Source organism: Taudactylus pleione, unplaced genomic scaffold, assembly GCF_031769625.1.
Source record: "Taudactylus pleione unplaced genomic scaffold, aTauple2 ptg000016l, whole genome shotgun sequence".
In the NCBI taxonomy this organism is placed as follows: Eukaryota; Metazoa; Chordata; class Amphibia; order Anura; family Myobatrachidae; genus Taudactylus; species Taudactylus pleione.
Window position 1 is genome coordinate 45,664,635 of NW_028284418.1, and position 16,958 is coordinate 45,681,592.

A 16,958-nucleotide genomic window follows, 5' to 3' on the forward strand; every position below is an offset into this window, starting at 1 on the left:
TTTTCACATTCAGCGAACTTTAATTCATTGGCTTGTGCATGCCCTCCAGCAACTTTTACTCAATAAATTAGCTCAGAGGTTTCTCAACTCCACCATTACAGTCCAGGTTTTAAAGATATCATTGCTTGAGCATATGTGATTTAATTAGTACCTCAGTCAATCTGATTTAACCATCTGGACTCAAGCATGGATATCCCTAAAACCTGGACTATAATGGCGGAGTTTGGGAACTTGTGCCCTTAAGCTTCAAGGTGTAGACGGTACCATCCATTATGTTTACCATATATCTACTTCGCCATCTGTGTATAACTTACAAAATAGTTAAGTAGATATATAATTGACTCTAATGTTATATACACTACATAGAACCTATTTTTGAGGAGTACAGGATATGTAAGAGTGATGTTTAATTGTTCATGTTGAATTGACAATAAGCCTAAGGATACGTTATCCACTCCATCTTTGAATCAAGGTGGCAAGCATCTCTAACCTGTTGCACGTCTTAGTCTGTGTGTAAAAGTGAAACTGAGACATACAAATGGTGAAGTACTCTTATGAATTACTGTTCCAACTAATTTCAATATATAAATGTACCAGATAAAGACTTCTTATATCATCTTATTTGAGTTGATGGCATCTAGGGTACACCCAAATCTCAGACATATGGAGAAGCAAGTGTATGAGGTTCTCTGTGACACGAGGTGGAAATATGGAACTTAGAAAGTTTCTTCTTCCATCTCTAGGGTCACAAGGATAACTCTGGGGTATAGCCCGGAGAGGAGCAGGAGCTGGGCACCATTTTCCTGGTGGATGTGTTAGATGTCCCCCCCCCCCCATATTCAATTTAATTTTATTTACTTTTATTGTAAGTGTTCCAGTGTAAGGCGTCCTATAGGATGCCCTCACTGCCGATCCACCGCCCCAGTGCCGGTGGCCGCAGCACTTGCGACTGGGCTTGTGATTTCGGCCGCGGTATCCTTCACACCTGGAGCCGCAAGCCGAAGCCGGCGCTCACCGGGGAGATGGTAAGGCAGCTCCCTGCATGCATTCGGATTCAGGCCTTTCACCGCTGAAGCAGTAGACCTCCGGTGGTGCTGTCAGTGGGGGCTCCCGGCCTGACTGCGCTGCCCGCAAGACCACCAGGGAATATTACATGGGCAGGGGGCTGCTTAATAGCAGTGGCAGCCATTTCCCCAGGGTTATATCGGCCGAGGGAGACGGGCGCTTCCCTGTAGCCTCTCCTTCAACCCTGGGGTCGCTCTCCCTCCACAGCCAGCAAGTCCCAGGCAGAGCCTCTCTCCTCTCAGATGCTGAGCAGCCATTTTACCACAATGCCTGCCTCAGCGCTGGAGAGAGAAGTGGGCTCCAGTCTCCTTCTCCCAGCAGCTCGCTAGATACATTTTTCCTTCCTGCTACTTTTGGCTGGCTTGTTGAGCTTCATAAGCCCATATTCTGCACTCAGTGGTATGTGTGTTTGTAAGTAAGTGCACCTTGCCTGTGTCCCTGTACCTGCTGTGGTTACTGGTCACTGAGGGTCACCCCTGACAGGGGTGAGCCCTTACCTATTATTGGTGTATGTGGAGTTTTTCTGCGACTCTCAGGATGTCCAGAAACAAACCTACCAAGGAGGTAGGCGTCGCAGTATTGCGCACTTTTAAGAAATGTCTCCATCAGATCAGGAGCACGATGGCCAGAGTGCCAGTGGCTTGGGCCTAAAACAGGTGATTTAGCCCACGGATTCCAGCCAAGAACTGGCTTGGGCGTCACGGCTGACTCAGGTAATATTACAGTTTGTAGACGGCATGTCAGTTCCAGTACCATCTGTCCCTGTCGTTGTGCCACCCCGATCCAGGGGTTGGCTCAGGTGTCCACATCCTTTCAGCAAATGTTAGATAAGGATAGGGCTCCTAGATGTAGGCTGGCTCCATGCGAAAGCTCCACCGTTATCTGGCGGAGATTCAAATTCAGAGGTGTTTTCAGATGACTAGGCTAAGGCGTCCATTACCTCCGGTGTGGAGACTTCTTCTGTCCCAAAGTAGGCTATGTCCCCAGTAGATGTCGAGGCTCTTATCAGAGCAGTAAAGTCCATTCTACTAATGGAGAATTTGGAATTTCTGCCAATAGCCTAGTGAGCTTGGGGTACAGTAGTAATGAGTCCCAAGTTCAATTTCTGTCTGGGATGCTAGCTTTGAAACCCCCTGGATCCAAGGTACCTTTTTAAAAAAAAAAAAAAAGACCGTTGCGGAATTTCCGTCATCAGCACAGCTGCAAGCCCTTTTGGCGGAGGCGTAGACTCACCCTAGTAGACGCTTTCCGGTTTCCAAGCGTATTGCATACCCTCTCCCAGCAGCGGATATGGCAAAGTGGGAGTCTCTTCCCCCAGTAGATGCCCATATAACACATCTTATTAGGTCATCCCTCCTGCCTATCCCTAACACAGCATCTCTGAAAGATCCTATGGATAGGAAACTGAAAACATTTTTAAAGTCCGTTTGTCAATGCAGGTGCTCTTGCTCGTCCAGCCCTCGCATCAGCTTGAGTGTCTAAAGCTGTCGGCTGCTGGGCAGACTTTTTGGAGGAAGGACCTACCTCTGGCATGCACGGAGGTGTACTTGCTTCCATGATTGCTTATGTTAGAGAACTAGCTTCTTATCTCTCTAAAGCAGCCATAGATTCAGGAATTTTATCTTCTAATATTTCGGTTTCTGCAATTGCAGCCAGAAGAGCACTTGTGTCTGCCGTCCCAGTGCGCAGCCAGACTTACTGTTCGGTCTGGAATTGGATCAGTTGCCACACCGATTCCTAGAATTTTTGTCTCCTGTTCATTTCATCCACAAGACAAAGCCAGAGGTTAGTCTTTTCACAGAAGACCGGGTTCAGCCCCTAAAGTTCCAAGCCCAGAAGTAAGCAACCCTTGTCCACTAGACTTCTGGCTGCCAAGCCAGTGTACAGCCTGCCGCATGATGGGGTAAGCCTCCTCCCGAGGGTCCTCCGAGTGGGAGGCAGGCTTCTTCGCTTTTCGGCAGTATGGATGCTGACCACAAGAGACGTTTGGATCAGAGGTGTGGTGTATCAACGCTCTCTCACCTTTCGGCAGCGTCCGCCTTCCTTCCAAGTTTTTCCCCACCGGCCTTCCTACACAGCCAGAAAAGGCAGAAGCTGTCAAGATGTCTCTTTGCTCTCTCTTGGCCTCAGGGGTCGTTATTCCTGTTCCCCCGTTCCAGAGAAGGTTAGGCTTTTACGCCAGTCTATTTCTGGTTTAGTAGCTGGATGGCTCCTTTCGACCCATTCTCAATTTGAAACATCTAAACAAATTTCTTCCCGCATGGAGTCCTTTCAGACCTTCATTCTAGCATTGGAACCGGGGGACTTTATGGCATCGTTGGATATACAGGATGCTTATTTGCATATCCCTTTTTTGAGCCAATTGCAAGGATTTTCTTCGGTTTGCTATCCAAGCCAACCACTATCAATTTCAACGTTACATGTTGGTCTGTCCACAGCCCCTTGTGTGTTCATGAAGGTCACAGCAGTCATGGTAGCACATCTGCGCCACAAGGGCATCAGAATTTTACCGTACCTGGATGACTTGCAGCTCTTGGCACAAACTCCAGCAGTTCTCAGAGATCATATCCATCTGACAGTAGAGCTTCTGTCACACGGATGGATAATCAATTGGTAGAAATCCACGCTATCTCCATCCCAGGAGATGCTCCACCTTGGAGCCTTGTTGGATTCCAGTGTTCAGTCTTCCTCCCTCTGAACAAGCTCTTGTCATTACAAGCCAGAATTCGTACCTTTCTCGGTCAGCGGCGAGTGTCCATCCACTCATGCATGCAAATTCTGGGGTCATTATTTTTGAGAACGTGGAGTCCAGTCAGTTTTACTGCCGGCCTCTCCAGGGAATCATTCTGAAGCGTTGGATCAAGGCTCAGACTCTAATTTGTCCCAGGTGGGTACGTCTCTCCCTACTATGGTGGCTCCAGCGTTCTCATCTGGACAAGGGACCCCTCTCCTGTTGGATCCAGGACTGGGTCCTACTTACCACCGATGCAAGCCTTCAGGGGTGGGGTGGGGGGCTGTAATTTTTCAGCCAAACTTTCAGGCCCGTTGGACGCATCAAAAGAGCCAGCTTTCCATCAGCATCCAGCACCTCCTTCGGGGACGTCCGATGAAGATAGTCAGGCAACGCTACCGTGGTGGCCTGCATAAATCACCAGGACGGCATTCCCAGTCAAGGAGCCAGACAAGAAGTCGGCAGCATTATTCGCTGGGTGGAGCGGCATCTTCCAGCACTGTGTGCGCAGTCTTCATCCGTGCGTTCAAAATCGGGAAGCGGACTTCTTAGGTCGTAAAGACTGCCAGGCAAGTGAGCCTTAAGGTGCCCACACACATAGCGATGTGTTCTCAATCCCATGATGTGTACGATTTCCCCTGATCTCTCGCCAGGCAGCTCCCCAGCAGTCGTGGTCACGATTTGGAGTAAAAAATGTCCAATCTGACTTAAGATCTATCGTGCATCCAGTGCTGCATTGGGTCCCAGATTGGCAAATCTGCCCTACAGCACAGCAGATCTGAAGATGCGATGTACATCGTGCTGGGATGCGCTTTGGTGTCGTGATCTTGAGTGGACACTCACGATTTGGCCATATTTTATACTATTTGTCGTCACGATTCGTCGAAATCTGCCAAATCCGGAAAAATATCGTTGTGTATGTGGGTAGCATTACATCCGGACATCTTCCAGCTATTATTCGCTGGGGCCTTCCGGACATCGTCATGATGGCGTCTCGCTACAATCATCAGCTTCCGAGCTATTGCTCCCGAACCAGGAATCCGGAAGCTCTCCTGGTAGATGCACTAGCGCAGTAGTTCTCAAACTCTGTCCTCAGGACCCCAAACAGTTCACGTTTTCCAGGTCACCCAGCAGGTACACAGGTGTATTCGTTACTCACTGACACATTTTAAAAGATGCACAGGTGGAGATAATTTCACATGTGATTCTGTGAGGAGACCTGGAAAACATGCACTGTTTGCGGTCCTGAGGGATCAAGTTTGAGAACCTGTGCACTAGCGTTTCCTTGGACCTTCTCTCTAATTTCTATCTTCCCTCTGAACTCAATGATTCCTCTGGTCCTTCGCAGGTTCAAACTGGAAGGAGGTTCTCTTATCCTGGTGGCTCCGGATTGGCCTCTGCGGGTGTGGTATGCAGATCTTCTGGGCCTTTCCATAGATGCCCCTCTGCGTCTTCCACTATGGCCGGATCTTCTGTCTCAGCACCCCTGCTTCCATCCGGATCTAGCCCGACTCGCTTTGACGGGTGGCTCTTGAGACGTCCATCCTAAGAACAGAAGGACTCCTCCAGGAGGGTTGTTCGGACCATGCTGCAGGCTAGAAAGCCTTCATCGGCACATTTTTATAATAGGCTTTGGTGTACATATTTTTCATGGCTTTCGACTAGGGGTTTAAATCCCAGGTCTTTCTGACTTTCCTATGTGCTTTCCTTTCTGCAGTCAGGTCTGGATTTGGGCCTTGGGGTCTCATCCTTTAAGTTCCCGGTTTCGGCTTTTCTGTCCTTTTTTCAAAGCCAGATTGCACTTCCGGGAACCGAGCTAAGATTTCTGGGGATTCTCCATGTTCAGCCACCATTCATTTCTCCTGTGGTTCCCTGGGATCGATCTTTAGTTCTCTGAGCTCTCCAGTCTGCTCCATTTGAACTGTTACAGACAGAGGAATTGCATTGACTTATGTGGAACACATTGTTTCTACTAGCCATCGCGTCAGCTTGGAGGGTGTCAGATTTGAGTGCCCTCTCGTGTTGCTCCCCATTTCTTGTGTTCCCTTTGGACATGCCTGTATTGAGGACTCGCCTGGACTACTTTTCCAAGGTGGTGTCCCGCTTCCATATTAATCAAGAAATAGTTCCTGCATTTCAGACTACGCATCCATCTCAGCTAAAGGCTTCGTTGGATGTGGTGAGGGCTCTCAGGCTTTATGTCAAGAGGACCAGAGAGTCCTCTTGACTCTGTCGGAGACTGTCTTGCATGATGTTCATATGAGTAGCTGACTGGCTACTAAGCAGGCCTTGGCCCGCTGGCTTCACTTTACCATTCACCAAGCTTCGTCCTTGGCAAGCCTTCCTAGCCCTGCCGTGGTCCGGCGCATTTCACCCTGTCAGTGGGGGCTTCGTGGACAGCACGCTGTGGGGCTTCTGCTGAAAGAAAAGCTCTGTAAGGCTGCCACATGGTCATCTGCTCATACCTTCATCAGGTTTTATGCATTTGATACTTTTGCTTCCTCAGACTCCGCCTTCTGGCATTCTATGCTCACTGCCGCTCTGGAGCATCCCCCGCCCATAGGGTCATCCCTGTGCCCCCTTAGTGGAGGAAGAAGAAATGTCTTAACTGTTCAAGTCTTTTTCTTTGACTCCATAGGGGGCACAGGGAGCCCACACTGACGCACCTGTCTGCCAGGGGGTGTTTCCTTGGTGACCGGTCCAGCTATACTTTCCATGGTGTGTATGGTTCTGTATATATGCCGGCCTACCTTCTCCTCCTACTCCTGCCTTGCTCCTGCCGTGGGCTTGCAAACTAAACTGAGGTCCAGTGGCTGGGGGCGGAGTATAGAGGAGAGGAACCTGAGCTTGTGGGTAAATTTCATTAACCGTTTGGTGCCCAGACTCTCCTCTCCAGGCTATACCACAGTCATTCCTGTGCCCCCTATGGAGTTGAAGTAGTAGTAGTTTTAAAAAACATGATTTAAAACATGAATATAATATATCTATAATGCCAGTTGAGAGTAAAAGACAAGGCAGCACTCCTTTTCACACATTTCATCTAGGAGACTTTATCTTGGGTGTGTGCTGCTGCTCTAGGGAATGGGTTACTTATCTGTGAAGCTGCGTACACACACAACGGTGTTAGTAACCAGCGATTTTAGTGAACGTTTTTCATTCAGATTTTCCCTTGAAAAAGTGAAAGAAAATCGTTCACTAATAATTGTTGGTTACTAAAATAATGAACAATTTTCAAAAACGATGAACGATTTTTTAATCATGCATACAGTGAATGCAAATCGTTTATCGTTCATTCTGCACAACATGAATGATTTTCTGAACGAATCGTTTGTTGGACAGTCAGAATGTACAATGAACTACAAACGTGAACACGCATGAATGATTATCGTTCATCGTTCTGCTTAAAAAGATGAACGATTTTGCAACTGATTTAACAATAACCACGTCGTTATAGTTAAATCGTTCGAAAAATCGTTGTGTGTAGCTATATATGAATAAAGTCTGAAAATGTGATCACTTGGTAGGTAACCACATTGTGAATTATCTTGAGAAAAGTAACCTAAGGGTGTAATCTTAATCGTAATTGATGGGAATGTGCACTAAAGTATGTGGCAAGTGAAGTAAGATAGACTTATGCAGGTGTTATTTATAGGGAAGTGTAATTTTCTCTTTGCAAATTGAAATAGAGCTATATGTTGCAGAAAAATAAGCATAAAAAAGGTTTTTACTTAAAATTGTCCCTCAGAATAGAGCACTCCCGTAAGAAGAAAATAATAATAAGCTCAGTGTCTTCCCACTGTTTTGCGGGTGCACAGACCCATGGAGGCTACTCAGACCATGAGTATCTACTCGGCGTGGCTCTCGGGTATTTCTGGCAGCTAGTGCTTGTGGCCCTGAATCCGGTTCAGGCAGAATACTGACTCTATATTTGCACAGACGAACTTACTTGCAACAACAGTCCCTATCCTGCTCAGCACCTGCATTTTTTTTTTAAATCCTGCCAGCCTTAGTCTTATTTCTCCTGGTTTGACCTTGGAGTTTCATCCAGTCTGTACCTCGTTATGGTCACCAAGTGTGTCCTGGCTCCAGGCTTTCGTTTTGGACCAGTTGTGACCCAGCTTGTATGCCATTGGGATGTAAATAATCTCATCTACAGAACAAAGCAGTGTGGACCACATGTCTAGCAACATTTAGAATCAAGACTAAGGGGCATATGTATCAAAGCTTGACGTGAGATAAAATTGTGATAGAATATATATAGAGAGAGAGAGAGAGAGAGAGAAATATATAGATATATGAGAGAGAGAGAGAAGCAGATTGGTTGGTGATATATATATATATATTTTTATACACACACACATATACATATAACTTACATTTTGCAGGCTGTGTTTGAGGAATGATAGTTTGGAGCTGATTGGTTGGTGATATATATTTCAAATTTTTATCTCGCATCAAGCTTTGATACATATGTCCCTTAATGCTAAAATCTTCACCTAAGCTTCTATTCCCCTTGCAATGGAAATGTTTGGTGCATGATGTCCCCTCCCTTTATTCACCTACCAATAAGAAATCCCAATTGCCAAAAATGTGTTGGATTCATCAGAAATTCCACTGATGTTTGCCAAAGCCTAGCAAAGTACAACAAATGCTAGGATCAAGGGAAAGTACTGCCACTTAAACTATTTGCAGGAAAGGGAGAGAGGAAGGTTGGTTAAATTCAATATTATTGGACAATCCCCCCCTTTAAGACTGCAGGTGTATGCTCTATACACAAGGTGCGGCACAAGCTAGTACAGTGAGTTATGACAATTTACATTAATTGATGTGACAGGATATCCTCATCGTGGCCGAAGTTTTTTATTTTTTTTATTGTTATGTACATAGATCAAGTGTTGGGATTTCTTCTAATTTTAGGCAACAAAACTGTACAACAAAATAAGCGATTTTTCATAAAAAATTTTAATGTTGTGTTTCTGCTTCTACCCTAGTTTGTGGTGATATTCATGGTCAATTCTTCGACTTGATGAAGTTGTTTGAAGTGGGAGGATCGCCAGCTAACACAAGATACCTCTTCTTGGGAGACTATGTAGACAGAGGTTATTTTAGCATAGAGGTAAATTACCTCTTTTGTGTAACTGTATTCTCAAACATTCATTTCTATCTGGCTTCAGGTTTGCCGTATCTTCTTTTTCTGTAAAAATATTTTGGTTCTGAATTTTTTTCTTTTCTTGTGTATAAAACTTCAAATTAATATTTAAAAATATGAAGGGTTTTTTATGAAAACATTTTCTTTAACCAGATAAATATAATAGGCTTGTTATGTATCTGTTAATGACCCAGCAAGCCAGGGATCACTCACTGGGCGGTTTTGCCTTCCTTCTATCAGATCAATTTGATTTTATGGAAGGTTTACTTTATTATGTAATCTCATGCTGGCATTGATTATATACTGTATATGTCCACATATATGTGTACATAACAATAGTGTGTGGATATTACAAACTTGTTTGTGTTGTCTATGAGGATGTAATTCTGTTGTGTGCGCTTGTACTAAGGTACTGGATTTTTCTTCTCTTTTTTTCTTTTTCCCATAATTGCAGTGTGTATTATATTTATGGGTGCTGAAGATTCTGTACCCCAATACACTCTTTCTTTTGAGAGGCAATCACGAATGCAGGCACCTTACAGAATATTTCACTTTTAAACAAGAATGTAAGTAAGAGTTCTTTAAGAAAAGTCTGTTTAGATTGTATTGAGTATGCGTTGTTAATGATGTATCAACATTGCAGTTGGAGTGTTCCTCAGATATAAAATATATCCTAAACATTTTCCTTGTTTTTTCAATATTTTGGGGATTACAAAGATTTTTTTCCACATCTAAGTTACTTAAATGTATTGGTAGGCCTATGATTTGTTGTTTGCTGCTATTTACTGATGGGGCCATATGAGAATTGACACTTGAAGCAACTGACATAAATGTAAGTTGTAGCACTGAGGCCCAGCCCATGAAGTGGAAGGAAGAACTGAATTATGCATAGTTCTTGTAGCACTGTGGCCCAGCCCATGGAGTGGAAGGAATAATTGAATTATGCATAGTTCTTGTAGCACTGAGGCCTAGCCAATGAAGTGTAAGGAAGAACTGAATTATGCATAGTTCTTTCTGTTTATGTTTAAGATTGAAAATCCTTATCAATGATTTCAGTACTGACCAGTTTGTGTTTCCCTTTAGGTAAGATAAAATATTCAGAGAGGGTATATGAGGCCTGTATGGAAGCATTTGATTGTCTTCCTTTAGCTGCACTTTTAAATCAACAGTTCCTTTGTGTCCATGGAGGACTTTCCCCAGAAATACACACGTTAGATGACATAAAAAGAGTGAGTATCTTTATGTGCAGTAGGTATTCTTTCATGGCTCTTGATAAAACAAAATATACCAAAGCATGTTACGTGTTTTTGTATGTGAGGAATATTGGTACTTTACAGTCAAATCCATTTCTCTGAGTCCATCTGGGGGGGATAATGTATGTATGTGTGTATATATATATTGTGTATATATAGCACATGGGAGGCGGCACTCAGTAATTTTCGGCGGACAACGGCAGGTTACAACATCGTTTCCAAGCTTAATACCTCATCATCATATATTGCTCCCATACGACCTGTGATCGGTCAGCCCTGTGACACCTTCACCCGGCAGCCTTGACTTGAACAGAAATGGCAACAACTACCATGATCCGCTGCTTCTGCTGTGTCCCAATCACTGTGATCACAGTGATCAGGCAGGCCAGCAGCACCAGCACCCCCTCCTCATTTATCGACCAATTCGTTCAACGACCTGGTCGTAGGACGAGACTCGGACATTAAGTTAGGAGCATCTGTGTGTGTGTATAAAACAATACTTTAATGTTTTTACGTAATAAACTTAGTCCCCAGCAGGGAACTTTGTCAAGATGCACAACTGCACAGCACATCACAAATAATACAACCAGCACCCAAGAGAATCAGCATATATTATACTGTTCTTCATTTTCTGTAAGGCAGCATTACAGTATGGCTTCGGGAAATATCATGTTGCACCAATCGTTTATTAATTCAGTGAAAATATTTTTACTTTATTCGATCCAGGGTTTTAGTGTGAAATGTTTTTTTCTAGGAAATGTTAATTATTTGCTGTTCACATACATATGACAGTGTTGCCCACTGGGAGCGATAGTCATAGCAGCATCCAGTACACAATGGTGCACATACCAGTATTATAACCACTGACAACTTTCAAATCTATGGATTTCTGACCGCCGGGATGCCGACTACATTCCTTATATACATCTTTGTACAAAGCAGAAAAATAAAATAGGAAAGGGGCACCCTAGTTTGGGAACTCTTCATAATTATTTTAATAAAAACTCTAATGATATGTTATTAATGGTAATCAATTTAATATGCTGAGACACTATCTGAATACTCCTAATAAGGAAAAATATTTATTTTTTTCTGATTTGTACCCTAAAGCAGACTTTAGCTAAAATGGAATATTTTATGTGTCGACATAATATAGGAATTGATGTGCAGCATATTCTGTATTGTTGAAGTTGGAACTAAATGTACAGCTTTGATCTCCTGAATGGGCTGATTATGTTTAGGGAGCTGGTATACTGTCATTAAGCTGAATTCTAAGCACTTCAGACATGTTGCTCTTTGTACAAGTTGTGCTAGTCCATCAGGATTTCAAGGCAGCCTCTCAGACCTTACATGACAAGACTGGTGTAACCTCTTAATAGAAATTGCCTTTTTCCACCTTCTATGTGCTGTTTTATTCAAATTACATTGTATTTATGGGTTATTAGGCTTGCTGTGCAGTATATTACAGCCTGTAAGGCACAAGTAGAAAAATTTGATGACAAATAAACCATGATACGTCTCATATCTGGTTTCGTACATTATTTTACACACTCGTTACCAGTCTGCTATAAATACTTAAACTACATGGGTTAATTGGCTTCTGACAAGTTTGACAGTGTTTGGGTAGAGAATTTAGACCAGGGGTCAGGGAACTTTTTTACCTTTTACCCAAAAATATATTTAGATACGTCGATGTTCCCCCCCTGATTTGAAAGGAAGGACATCATATAGTAGTGGCCCCATAGTTATGCCCCTGTAGTAGTGCCCCCATAGTTATGCCCCTGTAGTAGTGCCTCCATATAATGCCCCTGTAGTACCGCTTGTACAAAAAAAAAAACTGACCTTAATCCCAGCTCCTGCATCCGCCGCCGTCCTGTCCACCCGGCTGCTCCTCGGAACTATGGGAGAGACGTCATGACGTCTCTTCCATAGTGCGTATGGAGAGAGCTGGAAGCTGGAGTTCAGAAGAGAACTCCAGCGTCCGGCTAACGCGGCGCTGCAGGGAAGGAGCCGGGCACCCGCTGGTAATAACATCTCAGCGGGTGTCCGGCTTAAAGCCTCCCTGCAGCACAGCCCGGCATGCATATGAATCATTCTATATTATAGAATGATTCATATGCATGCCCGGCTGTCCGTCCAATACCCCCAGGAATTAAATTTTTACCCCATGTGGGGTAATTTACCCCTGTTCCCAGATCATTGATTTAGACTGTAAGCTTCGGTAAGGCCGCGATTAATTTCAGTGGCTTCATATTCTCTGGAAACTGCTGTACCAAATGGTGACTGTATACAAATAAACAATGCTATTACTGCTTGCCATCCAATATAATATATATATGTATGTATGTGTGTACGTATGTGTGATATATATACACACATATACATACATATATATATATACACATACACACTGGTGTGGACTGGCACTCCGAATAACGTTAGATAACTGCTGCCGGTGCCCTCACATGCTTTTCAATGTTTCAGTTCAATCCGAACTGAAACATTGAAACCAGCCACCGCTTTTCGTCTTTTACGTATACATGCCACGAGTGCCGCACTGTTCTCTTCTACATTGTCTTGTTGTGAGGGCACCGGCAGCAGTTATCTAACGGTATTCGGAGTGCCAGTCCACACCAGTGTGTGTGTATGTATGTATATATATATATATATATATATATATATGTATATACATATACATATATATATATATATATATATATAAAAAAAAATTTTTACTGGATATCTTAATATCAGTAAGATTTTATAAAATTGTTACTTTTGTATTGCATGTTGTCAAATATTGGACAGATAACCAAAGTGTAAAGGTGCGTATCCACTTATAGAGGGAGAAACAAGAGCATAATTACGACATTGTAATCGTGCTGTCATTTCTCCGTCTGTGATGTGCCTACCCTGAACGTTCAGTCATTCACTGTAGGCACATTCATCATCCCCGTACATGCTGAACCTGACGTGATCATCCGGTTGACCACCATGTACGGGCGATGATGATGTCAAAAACGACCAGCAGGCACGCACATCTCTGGTAGTTTTTGACATTTAAATGCATGATTTGCGGCCGATTACTGAGCGATTGCACGATTACGATGTTGTAATCGTGCAATCGCTCTGTAAGTCCGCGTAGTGGATACGCACCTTAAGTACTATATCCTGCAGCAGACTTTTACAGGGAGCAGCTTTTGTATTCTGTTCACTCACACTATGTGATATTCAGATTTTTATTTTTTGATATGACATACGAGATATGATATGGCATCAGATTACAAATCGCAAACTCCGAATAATCTGGGGATTCGTTTTTTTTTTTATTTTGCAATGGAAATAGAGACATTTTGCTATAATTATTGATGAGGTTGTTAACTTTAAAGGGACCTTCTTACGCAGTAAATCTCTCTCTGCCTTAGGTTCAGGAAAAACTCACTTCTGCTGGGGATAGTCTCGTAGCTTTGATATTGAAAGTAATTTATGGATGATGATTGTCAAGTAAAAGTTTACTTTTAAATACAGGGCTCTGTGCCTTGGTTTATAATGGACTGCAGGCACTGGCAGTGGATGAGTTTCTCTGACCTAAACTACTAATTTGGAGGTTTTCTTGCAGAAATATTTTGTGGTGTTGATTTAGTGAGCAAATGCACCTTTTTCTGAGGTGCTTTCATCCCAGAGCAAAGCTTGTAGTGTGATGAAAGTCTGATTTGTTAAGTTTTGTTCTGCGGTTCTAAGACCACTTTAATAAACCTGAGGTTTCTCCTGTTTGTAGTTAGACAGGTTCAAAGAACCTCCAGCATTTGGTCCAATGTGTGACTTGTTATGGTCTGACCCATCAGAAGATTTTGGCAACGAGAAGTCACAAGAACATTTCAGTCATAATACTGTCAGAGGGTGCTCTTACTTCTATAGGTATGTGGCTTACATAACATAAGCATAAGGATTGCATCACTTTACCGTCAGTTGTGATTTATTTCCTTTCGTTCTTAAGTTACCCAGCCGTTTGTGAGTTTTTGCTGACTAACAACCTGCTGTCAATCATCAGAGCACATGAAGCACAAGATGCAGGGTAAGGACATACAGGATAATCATTTGCCACCTATATTGATGTCCACATTATTATCTTTTCAGGTTTCACCTCATTGGTGTATATATATATATATATATATATATATATATATATATATATATATATATATATATTTTTTTTTATTATTGCAGTTATCGAATGTACAGAAAAAGTCAAACAACAGGGTTCCCTTCTTTAATAACAATATTTTCAGCACCTAACTATTTAGATGTCTACAATAATAAAGGTATGTTTTCTTTTCTATACGTTCCTTCCAGGTGTGCAATATTGTGTAAAATACAAAATGTTGAGAATATAATGAGTTCATCCACCTATTAGTACCCAGTCGGCTTAATGCGAGGGTCTAATGCTATGACATTTGCAGGTGACGTTTGAATGGGAGAAAGTGGAGTGTGGTGTCTACATGGTTATTATGATGGCTAGCTGTGGCCCTGCCCAATCACTGCCTCTAATTCCCCAAAATATACCCTTTACATGTTCCTTAACCTACCTTTCCGATCAGATAGAAATATACTCTTTAAACTAAAATGATTTTTGTGATTGGTTTTTTTAGGAGGTTACTTCTCCTAATAATTTCCACACTCCCATTACAGCTGCTGTATTAAAGTATGAAAATAATGTGATGAATATCCGGCAGTTCAACTGCTCACCACACCCGTACTGGCTGCCGAATTTCATGGATGTTTTCACTTGGTCACTGCCATTTGTCGGTGAAAAAGGTATAGTGTTGTCTACTGCAAGGTCTTTAACCTTTTATTGCATGGATAGTCTTTGTTACATCTGTCATTGCTGTCAAAGTGAATACGCCCTAAGATATTAATGCTAATAAAGCAAAAAAATAGAAAACGACTATATCATGCTGTTAAACAGGGTCCATGGTGTAGATGAAAGATTACAAATAGTTACTCTAATGATTCTGTGTACATGGTGATAAAATACATTTAAAAAAAGAACAAAGCCAACCTCGACTTTTCAGCACCCCCCCTAGCAGCAATTCCTGGGCGTGTATAGTGTATATATCTGGGAGCCTCCTTGGATTGGTGCAAGCTGTCATTTGTGGTATCGTGTAAACCTGTGACCAGTATGATACCGAGTTGTTACCTTCTCTCTGATAGTTATCATACTTGGAGTTTCTTGTTGTCTTATGCAGAATGTTTTATGAAAATGTGATGACTTTTACATTCATACAGACGAGAAAAAACTTTCTTCCTCAGGGTCCATAGGGCTCCACAAGGAGACAATGGGGTGTAGGTGGGACTAGGTGGACTGGACACCAACAGCAAAGCTTTTTAATCCCAGGATGCTCCGGTCCTTCCCCCTATACCCCGCCCACAGCCTGAGGGAAACTATGTTTCGTTGGTACCTGGCAGGAGCTGTAACACCGTTTTAACAGGGGGCTGCTATTAAGCAGCCCAAGCTTATTTTCATGATTTAATTTTAGTTTTATTTATTCTACTAATGAGCAGCAGCACGAGACAGTACTTTGGATGTCTGCACTATTGCTCCAACACCCCTCCGCGGTGGTGTGACACCAGCCCTCTGCTAGGTACTCTCGGCGCGGCTCTGAGGGGATCTAGCTAATGAGGCTCCTCGGACTGCAGCTCGGAATCCAGGGGACAGGTAAGGTGGATCCACGCTCTCGGGGACCCACATCTTTTTTGCGCAGTCTTACCTCCGTTCTTAGGTGACAGCCCGGAGGCGCTGATGTGCACACCGGTTCATCCGGGACTCCACTAGACCACCAGGGCACTACAAGTACTGGCGCAGGGCATATGTAAGGCCAGGGGACCCAGTGGTTAAAGTCAGCATAGGGGAGAAGGCGCTCTTCCTGTGGCCACTGCCCCAGCTCAGAGCGCCATGCCACTGCGTTCTCGCTTCTCTTCCCTCACCAACCACCCTCTCTGAGACGGCAGCCATTTTCTGCATTCAGGTCTCCTGGAACGCTGGGTACAGTCCCCGTGTATACCTCTCCCAATGGCCAGGTTTTACAGCGCTATAGCCTACCTGCGGTCTGTGTAGTTGAATTTAGTGCCCACTGCAGTTATATTCTACATTCTGCATTGTTCGTGACTTATGCTAGCGCTGCTGTTTTCTTTTTCATGTGACTGTCAGCTTATACCTTTCTTCTACTATAACTCTGGCATACTAAAGGTATAGGGCAGTGGTGATGAACCTTGGCACTCCAACTGCTGTGGGACTACATATCCCAGCATGCCCTGCCACAGTTTTAGCATTCCCTAATAGCAAAACTCTGGCGGTGCATCCTGGGATATGTAGTCCCACAGCAGCTGGAGTGCCAAGGTTCGCCACCACTGGTATAAGGGGGTTCATTGTACCTCACATCTCCATATATTTGTGAGGGCTATCACATACTATATATCGCTGTTTCGCACTACACTGTGCCATATTACACATACAGCGGGGGTTGCTCACTGCACTGTGCCAGATTGTGTTACATTATTCTTGCAGCTATGTCTAGCAGAGGCAAGACTGACAAGTTGCCTGCTCCTCCCACTCTGGTGTCTTGTAAGTCCTGCTCAGCAGGCTTGACTTCAGAGGACCTCATTCAGGATGGTCTTTGTGCATCGTGTTATACTGCCCCGGGCCCATCAGCCCCAGTGTCCTCTCCTCAGGACCCAACCTGGGCTACTTTTTCACAAGTGC

General features: G+C 43.6%; 1 protein-coding gene across 7 annotated transcripts in view; it reads left to right on the top strand.

Annotated features, from left to right (window-relative positions):
• Window positions 1–16,958, top strand: part of PPP3CB (protein phosphatase 3 catalytic subunit beta) — a 76,480-nt gene that overhangs the window by 28,843 nt on the left and 30,679 nt on the right. For all 7 annotated transcript variants that reach the window (XM_088475823.1, XM_088475828.1, XM_088475825.1 and 4 more), the window contains exons 3-9: window positions 8,788–8,912; window positions 9,400–9,511; window positions 10,029–10,174; window positions 13,977–14,116; window positions 14,196–14,273; window positions 14,426–14,520; window positions 14,888–15,013. In XM_088475823.1, coding sequence (XP_088331949.1) covers window positions 8,788–8,912; window positions 9,400–9,511; window positions 10,029–10,174; window positions 13,977–14,116; window positions 14,196–14,273; window positions 14,426–14,520; window positions 14,888–15,013 — 822 coding nt within the window. The remainder of the gene's footprint in view (window positions 1–8,787; window positions 8,913–9,399; window positions 9,512–10,028; window positions 10,175–13,976; window positions 14,117–14,195; window positions 14,274–14,425; window positions 14,521–14,887; window positions 15,014–16,958) is intronic.